Source organism: Lasioglossum baleicum, chromosome 10 (genome assembly GCF_051020765.1).
Source record: "Lasioglossum baleicum chromosome 10, iyLasBale1, whole genome shotgun sequence".
In the NCBI taxonomy this organism is placed as follows: Eukaryota; Metazoa; Arthropoda; class Insecta; order Hymenoptera; family Halictidae; genus Lasioglossum; species Lasioglossum baleicum.
Window position 1 is genome coordinate 16,805,169 of NC_134938.1, and position 11,731 is coordinate 16,816,899.

The following is an 11,731-nucleotide window of genomic DNA, read 5'->3' on the forward strand; positions in this document are numbered from 1 at the left end:
AAGAGTATTCTGAACACAACAAAGAAAAACATGTTCGATTACCATTGAGAAACCTTCGTAGCCCGGAATGAACAAACCAACGAGATTCATGTTCACTGCCTTCAAACTGTATGTTAACACGAGCAGCAACATTTTTTGTGACTTCGGTGGTATCAGGTACCACACTGAATTGTATCTGTTTCAATCGAATACGGTCCTATTGTTATTTTCTTATCATATATGTACATACGATTCTGATGTAGATACAGTAAAGTCGCGATTCTTGTCAGACAGCCTGTGTTCTACATGGATAACTATCGCATACCGACATTATTTTTTTATGACTGCGTCTACCGCGCCGACCGGCCGAGAGTATAAACGGAAAGCCAAACGTAGAGCAGGACAGCTTGTAAATACGGATCGCGCGGCCGAAGCGTATCGGTGTGAACCACTATGTATGTACCGTGTACGCGATCACTTACAAATAATGCGATTATACTGTAGTGGCTTGTCATAGAATTACTCATAATTGTACGAAGAAAATTTAATTGGTTTAGTATTATTTTTACGCAGTACGTAGAAAATAAAAAACAATTCGATCCCGTTTTACCTAGATCTTCTTATAGATCTACAAGATATTTTTCTATTTAAAAGAATCTCAGACTTACGATTCAATAAAAATTTGAGAAGTACTGTCTATCACCGACTGGCCGCTATAATTGTTCAGAAATATGATCAGCAGATGGATTACTGTCACTAGAATAGGAATAGCGATCTCATCCCAGCTGCAACTCTCCGTGATCGATAGAAAAACCTGGTATTATTAAAAATCCATCTTGTTATCTCTCGACGGTATTTTATCAGGTTGTTGCATACGAAATCCAATGAACTTTCACTCGGGGGACCAAAAATTTTCAACTTTTCTGAACGTAATATTGTTCAATTCGACGAATAAATAATAAAACTTCAAATTCTAGTTCGAGGAATCCAAGTTTCAAGTGCGTATCGGTTAGGACTTGGATTCCTAGCGCTGGAATATAAAGTTTCATCATTCTTCCGTCGAACTGCATAATAGTACATTGAGAAAAGTAGAAAATTATTGGTCCCCTCAGCGAAAGTTTATCGAAATATTTCTACAACTATAGAAATAATACTCACGCGGTATAAATTGATAGCGAACGAGACCACAACCATTAAAATTGCCAGCGCGTATGAAACAAGTACATTTTTTCCGAAGGAAATGACGAGCCTTTTGTTACAAATCCGTAACGTCAGATACATAGTACACGTAATAAAGCAACAATATAATACACGAATAAATGGTTACTGTCACGTCTGCATAAAGGTACCGACTTGTGAGCTCTCTGGTGCATGTCCACAGCAGGGCCGATGTCGATAGGGTCAGCTGACGCCAACCTTGCTGCCTTGTCAACTGTACTTCGTATTCGATAACTGGGCGAAGCAAAATATTAGATTATTGTATAAGTTCGTGCCCGATTTTCATAGATATCGCAAACCGTACTGCACGGCGGAGTGTAAAAAAAATTATATAATCATCATTCTTTTCTAATCGTAGAATGTCTACAATTAGAAACGAATGGCGACTATATATTTCATATATATTTCAATTTTAACCATTCAATTTTATTTTCAAATAGGGCACGAACTTATGCAATCATCTCATATATTGATCAGATTAAATTCACGAATGTATTGAACAAACGATGCATGTTGTTTTGAACGTACCCAACGATTTCGAACAGTCCAGACAGATAGAATGAGATGACAGCGAACGACGCTTCCGTACATGACACTGACAATAAACCAAGCACGAGAGTTAGGTAGAAACATAGACAGATTAAGTCAGTGCTGGTATTATACTCTGTGTAAAAGAACCCAAATAACTGGATGATGCGCACTTGATATTTGAAATGCAGTAATGTAGGAATCAGTATCAGAACTAGCACGGCTAATATTCCAACGAACGACATTCCTACAGAAAGTAAATACAATTGTTAAGGGAGTAGATTTGTTTTTCCTGGACTGCGAGGGTGCGGGATGCGCGTTCTCATTTCTCGACAATACAAAAATCGGGGTTTTCAGTAGTCAAAAACGCTAGAGAAAAGGTCGATCTAGGCCGCTATCGCCCTCAAAAATCCTATTTTTTAGTTTACGAAGCGTAATTTGCATTATTCGGAAGCATACAACTGCGCAGACAGCTGTTTTCATAGCAACACTGCTGTGCAAACGAAAGGAGCACACGGCCATATTTAATAGAAAAGCGTAAATTGCACCCTTGCAATTCTGGAAACGAGTTCACCGCCTTAAGCTAATTTCCAATTTGTCTTTCGACGATTTTCTGTGGATCTTCACGCAGAATATAAATTGTCTGCAACGATTCCAAGAAAATGGAGCAAAGAACATCTAACGACGAGATTAATTTTAATAAATATTCACCATTCTTACCGAGAAACATGTAAACTATGAGTCTCGACTTTTCGATATATTTGTACAAAATCTTCACCTCATTCGGATTCACCAGTACGTCGCAATCATGCTGCATGTTCTCTAAGAAAGACTTAATCTGCTGCCACAAGAAGAATTTACCAAGATCGTATTAGTTTTTGTGAACTATAAAATATTAGAAAGAAGCAACTCAAGTAAGAGGCATTGAAGATATTGTAATTGTATGCACAGAAAAGATTCTATAATCAATTCTATAGCAGCGATAATGACATTGAATATGTCCAGCTGTTACACGAGTCATTCCTCTTAATTGGTCATTTAATAGTCACGTGTTTTCGTACTTACTAGTGGAAAATTCACGATAAATCCAACGTATCGTAAAAAGAACAACAGCATCGGAGCGGTACACGATAACATCGTGAGCAAATTGGACAACGTTATTTCTACATACATTATAGAGAATACCTGTAAAACGTTTTCATCCCTTCTTGAAAGGTGGATCACAGTTACGATATAAATTATTTAAATATTTGAATTATTTGAGCTAGTGCAAGTGCCGTTACATTAAATTTTCAAAACAATTATAAAAATGTTTCCTCCCAAATTGTCATAGTTTCCCCGAATATTTCCCAATGTCGTAACAATATCATTCAAAGTGAAATTAGTCCGGTGACCGGAAGAAATAACGAGGTAGAGTTATCTATAGCAAATGAAACGTTCGTCACCTGAACCGCTATGCAGCAGAGCGTGAGCAGGGAAACAACGGTTCTTTTAATCGTAGACAAGGTAGATTCCTCGTAGGGCCAGAGCCCCATGAAGCACAGAACAGAATAGTAGACACTGTAGTTCTTTCGAAACGCCTCCATCGTCGCCGAGGGTGCATGTGCGATTGATACATGTAAAATTTCCGTCACCTTGCAACTCGCGCGCAGCACGCTTTCATATCTTATTCAGTAAGCTTCCGGTAAGAGTGTCAGCTAAGTGCAATTGCTACCTTCCTTTCACTCGCGACTCAACTATTTACTTCAGTCAGAATTAAACATCGCACTAGTCGGATCTCTCTACCTTAACAGTCGATACTGTCGACTGGCCGTTCACCAACTTGAGAATTTCGAACTTGCATCTCCTTTTCCACAACTGTACGTACAATGCACATAAATTGAGGTGAATAACCATCACTATTCACGGTAAGAACTTATTTATTTATTAATCGCGTGTGTTATATACATATTTGCATATATTCACAATACGTATTCACAATATATGCTCTCCTCTATTTACCTTCTGCATCAATACCTTGTAAATAATATGCTCGGCTCTTTTCAAATTTTTTTATTAAATTGATCGACAGTGTCGCAAACCATAACAGGTGTTGTTTTAAGAATAAATAACGAGCAGAAACAACGAATAAAAATATTATGATATTTCTATATATATACACACCCAACGTCTTACACTAATTGTCGCATTTCTGTGGCACTCTTGCATGCTCGGGTTGACGTCGCCTTCGCAGATATTAGCACTAAACCTACCATTGCCGGTCAAATGACCGGTTTTATATATTTCGTCTTAGAATTATAGAAATTATGAAGTTGCTTACATGGAAATTGATTGGATAAACTTCTTTATCCAAGCACATATTGTAAGAAAAATTGCACAAAATCTAAATAAATAGAGGCTTGTCTCTCTCATTTTTGTAAGGCAGAACATTTTAATCGCTTTTAGTGTTCGGTAGGTTTAGTGTCAGAAGATGTTGAGCAGGGCCCGCTCTAGGGGGGGGGGGGCAAAATATCGAAATATAGGGGCGTCATTTTGGCTGTATATATATATATATATATATATATAGGTGTATGAAAAATATTGATGTTTTTAATACTCAATTAATAGAAAATTTCAGGCTACCGTTGACATTTTTGCTAAAAGAAAGGTCATTTTGTCCAACTCGGTGCTTAAATCCTGGGTGCGCCACTGTTCTTAAGGGGCGGCAATTTGTCTTTTTGCCCGGGGCGTCGTAACTGCTAGAGCGGGCCCTGCGTTGAATGATCATTGACTATCAAACTGGAAATCTGAAAGCTGCTTGAATTATTATTATTACTTGATACTATTCGGAAATTGAAAATAGAAAATCTGACATACATAACAGTATGTATTGTTGGAGTTACTAACGACTGAAGACTCTCGCTAGGCTGCTTCGGAAGGACATTTTGGAGGTTACGCTACCGAGCCCTTTACTACTACTTCGGGCAACAGTTTGAAATATTTTACTGGACCGAATAGAGGACAGTAAAATACGAGAAAGATGAGCTCATCATCTGAAACGAATGACCGATGAGTGATCGAAGACTAGCGTGATCTAGATTAATTAATTAATTACCGCGGTAAAGCCTTGGTAGCACGGAACGAATAAACCGGAGAGATTGAACTGCACTTCCGGTGCACTTTTCATCAGTATGAATAGCAACAATTTCTGCGATTTCGGTGGTATACGGTACCACAACGAGTTGTACCTGTTTCATTAGAGTCATCTTGTTATCCTGTGCTTACAAAACCGTTTACCGAAAGCGAAGGCTGGGTCTATCTGGACCCACAGAGTGGCCCAGAAATCGCTGTAGCATCTTAATTCGTTGGTAAGTACATGCGGATCTTGAGAAAATGAAAAATTTTCGAAATGGTCCATCGATTTTCGGACCACCTTGTAGAATGTAGAAATAATTCTCGCATGCACTTACGTTCCATGGAAAACCTGGCCACTGGTGCTCATCAACTTCTGCCCGCTGTAGTTGTTCGAGAACATGATTATCACATGAACTAGAACGAACTGGAAGCTGATCACCGCGTTATCTAATTCGTCCAACTGCATCATTGCTAGGAAAAGCTGTCACAAATCATAATCAATTTTAAAAAATGGTCGCGGTCTTCTCATTGCTCCCGTGTTTCGATAATGCTTACACGGTATAAATTTACAGCGAATGAGACGATTACCGCCACGATTGCCACTAAATACGACACCATCATGTTCCTCGTGAGATCCGCTGCCAGCCTTTGTTTATCCAGGGTGGCCACGATCGAGAAAGGATGAAACGAATACGGGCAGAATGACAGCGAAATATTATTATACAGCGGGACCGGAGTCGCCAGATCAGGGTTATCGAATTGAGGGGTATGCAACAGTTACCCCCTCTCTACTGGATTGGTCACCTGGCGGATTAATTCCCCGTAGAAAAGGAAGCGGTGGAGTAGTTTTCCCGTAGAAGGGGAAGCGTGGGAGGAGCTTACGGGGAAGGGGAAGGGTAGAGTGGCGGAAAAGTCTGAATCTGGCGACTGCGAGATACCGATAGCATTGTTACGAGGTACCAACTTAATGGCTCGCTGGTGTATTTTCACAGCCGAACTAATGTTCAACGTGGTCTGCGTAGTCGAGAGTGACATCTCTTTGACAGCGGTTTCTATTCGGTAACTGGAGCAGTCGAAACGTATAATACAATACAGATCGGTCACTTATAGGGTTGGCAAGAAAGTAATTTCAGTATTTTAAGGTGAAATGTGTGTGAAACCGAATTTCTTTATACAAGCGATGAACTTTCATCAATAAAATATTTTCTTATTTGTTCTTTTCGGCGAAAGATCATCGAATAAAAGGTAAAATATCTTATTCATGAAAGATAATTGCTTGAATAAAAAAATTCGGCTGTATTTCACCTTAAAATACCGAAATTACTTTCTTGTCAACCCAATAGTTTCGAGTGTCACTGTCAGTGGTTCTCAACGTAGGCGATTGTTTCTTATTTACGTCTTATTACGAAAACAATTATTTGAAACGTACCTGGTGATCTCAAACAATCCACACAAGTAGAAGGAAAAGACGGCGAGTGTCGCTTCCGTACCTGCTAACGCAATTACACCAATCGTGCTTACCAATACGAGCTGGTAGCAAACTAAATCGGTCTGCAGGCCTGTCTCACTGTAAAAGAATCCGAAGATTCTCAGATAGTGAGTCTGATACTTCGAGTGCAGTAGTGTCGGTACCAGTAACGTTGCTACTACGAACAGTACTACTCCGAGCGACAGGGCTGTAAATCCGAATAGCCGTCGTTTAAACAAATCGTACACTGCACAAACAATTCTACGTCTGAATTACAGTGAGGGTCAAAAGTAATCTCATAGATAATTTCATAGATATGAGATTATCCATTATATTTACAGCATATTTGGCAAAAACCAACCTAGTAATGTCGTAGTACACGGTATTCATAAATCTTTCTTAATTAGTTGTGTATACTCACTTTTGATTCGTATTTTTACAAATCCTATTTGATGTTGTATCTACAAATATTATTTATTAGATTGAATTAGGTTTTCTGCATTTAATTCCCATCAGTCTACACTTTATGTTTCTCAAATAACTTTTCCATTAGTGTAACATATATCTAATAATTGTTAAATAAATTCCGTGTTCGTGAGGTGTATACTCACTTTTGACTCTCACTGTATACGACCAATAGATTGTTTTACCTAACAGCAACAGAACCACGCGGCCAGTTTCTACGATCTGTTTCGTCAGCATCTCCGATTCGACGGGATTGCTCAAGGTCGTGTAATCCTTCACGATATTCTCGTAAAGGCATCGTATCTGATGGCAAACGAAACGAGAGCAGATAGTTTTAACCCGTTGCCCAACAATATCGTGTCAGACTCGTGATGAAGATTATGAACTGAATCTAAAAAAAATATATAAAAAACTTCTTAAAAACCACGCTTATATTAAAGTGCACTAAAAAAGAAGAAAATAATTTTTTTAGACATTAGCGACAATAAATAAAAGCATGAAGCGCTAAACTATTATATATTGACGGAATCTTCGTGGGAACGAAGATTGTTCCAGAGAACTATCCACCAATAATTTTTTTAGACATTAGCGACAATAAATAAAAGCGTGGAGCGCTAAACTATATTGACGCAATCTTCGTGGGCGCTCCACGCTTTTATTTATTGTCGCTAATGTCTAAAAAAATTATTGGTGGATAGTTCTCTGGAACAATCTTCGTTCCCACGAAGATTGCGTCAATATAGTTTAGCGGTTCACGCTTTTATTTATTGTCGCTAATTTCTAAAAAAATTATTTTCTTCTTTTTTAATGCACTTTAATATAAGCGTGGTTTTTAAAAAGTTTTTTATATATTTTTTTATTTTCTACTTTTTAGTCATTACATCTCTTGTAATCGATTTTAATTACCACTTCAACCATCTTTTGTAAAAGGAAAAATATTGTGTCATGACGGCTGCACAAATCAAAGTTTCCATTCTGTAGGATCAATAGTTCAGGAGCTATTGCAGTGTTTTTGACAGGTAAGGGCGCCGCCATATTGGTTTGTAGTGACGACCGCGAACCGCTTACCGAGCAGAATCGGCGGTCCTTGTCGCCCTCCTCCCCGACCAAATCCTAACCAACTCAGTAAGTAAACTGAGCTCCTACGATGCGAAGTGGGCCAGTGGAGTGGGGATGAGTCGGAGTGGGAACACGTAGTGGAGTAGGTAAGCGCTTGGAGGTGTAATGGTTAAAATTTTAATAGTTTATATCTCCTAAACGCATAGTTTTTTTTAAAAATTTGTTTTTTAATATTGCATTGTCACCCAGTTCTGAGCTATGTTTAAAGTTTCAAGTCTCTAGCTCATCGGGAAGTGGTTTAAAATTCGATTACAAGATTTGACGCATACAATAACAACGACACGGCAAGCTAATATAAGCGTGGTAATAAATATGTATGTTACTAATTTCCTTTACACCGAGATGAAATTCTATTTTCCTAATTTCCATTTCAAGCATTATTATTGCTAATGATCCAACATTATTGCTATTGATCCAACAGAGAACATACGTAGAGGCATACAATACATATAAATTTTCTTCTTTTTTAGGAAATTACGAACTACAAAAGAAGTTCTAATCACTGAAACCGTGAAACAAATCGTAGGACAAGGGATTAATGTAACACTATCGCACTCGAGAACGAGATTGTTCAACTTACGACTGGAAAGTTAACAACGAAGCCGACGTATCGTAGAAAGAACAACAACATCGGGAAGCAGTACGATAACAGCATGAGTATGTTGTACAGAGACATTTCGATCAGTCTTAGCGTCGACACCTGTAAAATATTTCGAGATACATCGAATGACCAGAAGGAAAATGAAATTGCCACGGTACACTTAACGTTAAACTTCGCACATAATCACTTGCTATTTTTTTTTTCGCACGACAAATCCACTATTTTCAGTGAACAGGCTATTTCGAGGATTTTGACTTCCAATACCATCTGAATCGCTATACAGCACAGAGAATGACTGGAAGGAAAATGAAATTGCCACGGTACACTTAACGTTAAACGTATGCATAATCACTTGCTATTTTTTTTTTCGCACGACAAATCCATTATTTTCAGTGAACAGGTTATTTCGAGGATTTTGATTTCCAATATCACCTGAATCGCTATACAGCACAGAGTGAGAAGAGGAAAGACCATTCGCAGAATTTTCGACGGTATAGATTGGTTGTACGGCCAGAGACCTGTAATGTACAACACGTTGTAATAAATACTATACTTCTGTCGGAAGATGTCCATCTCTGTGTCGATGGTGGCGTCTCTATGTATGGAGAAATCGGAATCGTCGTCCGACTACACCTCGGCAACATATTTTATTCAACCACATCCCGGTTTCTGCTGTCAATTTCCGTCGACTCCCAGGTCTCTAGAACCGCAGTGTAATTCGCCCTAATTGAACGTTTCCAGAATCGATTGGTGCTTCAGAACATTTACAATACAAAGTATATTTGTTACCGCAGTCTACACTTTATTCCCAGCGTAACTATTTTCTACCGTAGAAATTCCCCAGTGAAAATGTAGACGCGACAGGAATTGGACGATCATGCGAGTTCGAATCTACAGTGAACTAACATTCATTTTCGGACGGTACAAAAACAGCTATAACCTTTTTAATAGTGGTCTGTACGATTTGCACTTTTTCAAAAATTACAATTAGTTGGAACTGTGAAGAAAATACTATTCGTCTTTACATGATGAAGTCCCGGGAACCAATCATCGGATTGTGATGCAACGAAAACTATTTTAAAGCGCAGGCTTCGGACTCACCATCAATTGAAGGCTCGTTAAAATAGCGTCCATAATTTCAATGTTATAGCAATTTAAATATTGACTAATTCCAACACGATTTCAAAAATCGCAGCAGCTCCGAAATTCTTGAACGGTGTTTTAGAGAGGACGATGTAGTAAAAATTGCGAAAATGAGAAAGCTAGCTCGTACACGTAACTTACTGATTAAAAATTAAACCTCTTAGTTTTACAGTTTTTCTGGGACTTTATTTTTCTGTCTCCTGGACGGGTCGATAGGTCACAGGACAGTAGTCCAAATTTGTTATTAGACCGACAAGAGGACGGTAAAATACGAGAAAGACGAGCTCATCATCTGCAAAAGAAGCTCATTGAATTTTAGAATGAACACAACCGTTATAGTCTGCGTAGTACAAATTTGTAAATCAATCGTGAGATGCAGAAAACGGATAAACAGGTACAGTAAATCTTCATTTACTGTCCGGGGTCGCCTGTGAGAACGCTGTCCAGTGCCTATCCATTCCACTGCCGGCCAACGCCGCGCCGCAGGGCGGCCATGATTAAACACCATCCCATTGACTCGAATAAATCGAATATACAAAAACTTCTTTATTTTTCAGTATATTTTTATGGGACATTCACTAACTTATTTCTTGCCTTTTTCTGATTAAAATGACACAAAACACGACATAATTTCAACTGTTTTTAGTGGTTTTATCAAACAATGAAAGTTCCGAACGCAACGAAGAACAGTATATGGGAAAGAAAGAGACGCGAACAGTCGCCGCACTGTGCGGCCGATCGCTGATCTAGCTATTCAAAAACACCAAAATGAAAATTGAACTTTGCGCACCAACGTTTGTGTAACGTTTAATTATATGTTTGAGAGCTCGAAACAGCAAATAATTGGCTAAAGGGACCTTGAGCTGGTTTTAAGTGAACAATGATGCACCTGCTAATCCTCCTTCTTCCCGAAATCTTTACTTTTAGTAGTGTTCTCTTAAACATTGAGTAATAAAACCTTTCTGGAGCTATGGAGTACATAAAGGAACGTTAGTATTATATTATATTATATTACCTTCCATTATTTTACTTAGTAGAGTAATTTCTTTGATAATTACAGTCCTTTTCAAACTTTAGAAATGTGTAACTTGCTTCAAATCTAACCTAACCTCAAAAACATGGTTGCTCATCCTTTGCGGGTTATTTCGTTATTAGATTTTACCAGATTCATATCCATATACGTCCATAATTTGACAACGAGGAATTTTCCAATTTCTATGTCAAAGAACATGTAATGACCGTTATGTCTGGTTTTTCTCTTTTTATAATTAAATTTTCTTTTTTAATAATGAAGTTATTAAATTTTCGTTGTTAAATAAAGTTATGGGGTGAGGGGAAGGGTGAAACACCGTCTTGTTCTGTCGCGTAAACGGTGTCTTGGGCGCGCTGGTTTTCTGAATTTTGATCTTCAATTCAGAGAATTTCCCATACGCTGTCCTTCCTCGCGACCGAAACTTTCATCGTCGAAAAATGCCAGAAATAAGTTAATGAAAGTCCCATAAAAAAATATGTAATGAAAAATAAAGCATTTTGATTGGCATTACATTGTGAGAACACGCGGGCCTTTAAACTGTGTCAGCGACGGCGACATGCTTCGGCCACGCGATCCGTATTTCATTCTGTCCATCTTTACGTAGATGCAGTCATAAAAAAGTAGTGTCCCTATACGATCACTCTCCGTGCAGAACACAGCTGTTGGACAGTAAATGAGGATTTACTGTACACGTATATCAGGCATGGCCAATTCGTAGCTCGATCGGAGGCATTCTCAAGGAATACCCCTATAGTCCAGTCTTTGAGCGCGGATATCTCGGAAACTATGCGAGATAGCGAAAAACTGAATTCAATCAATCTTGTGGCATACTTCGTCAGCTTTAATTTTGTATGGAATGGTCTTATCGCTAGGACGCATAGTTTCCGAGATATCCGCGCTCAAAGTTCACGAATTGTAAAAAGAAATTTTTGCCTTATTTGACTAGCTAACTCTTCAGCACAATTAGTGAACTTTGAGCGCGGGTATCTCGGAAACTATGCGAGATAGCGAAAAACTGAATTGAATCAATCTTGTGGCACATTTCGTCAGCTTTAATTTTGTA

The 11,731-nt window shown here is 38.4% G+C and overlaps 2 protein-coding genes across 3 annotated transcripts in view; both read right to left on the bottom strand.

The window, feature by feature from the left end:
• Positions 1-11,731, bottom strand: part of Alpha-man-ia (alpha-Mannosidase class I a) — a 679,808-nt gene that overhangs the window by 195,340 nt on the left and 472,737 nt on the right. The window lies entirely within an intron of this gene.
• LOC143212915 (uncharacterized) lies at positions 658-9,076 on the bottom strand. Its single transcript, XM_076432229.1, has 5 exons — positions 8,844-9,076; positions 8,472-8,591; positions 6,958-7,075; positions 6,647-6,668; positions 658-6,580 (listed from the first exon to the last, which is right to left on the bottom strand). Exons 1-5 carry the CDS (start codon positions 9,063-9,065, stop codon positions 6,232-6,234), a joined length of 831 nt encoding a protein of 276 aa, XP_076288344.1. The 5' UTR covers positions 9,066-9,076; the 3' UTR covers positions 658-6,231.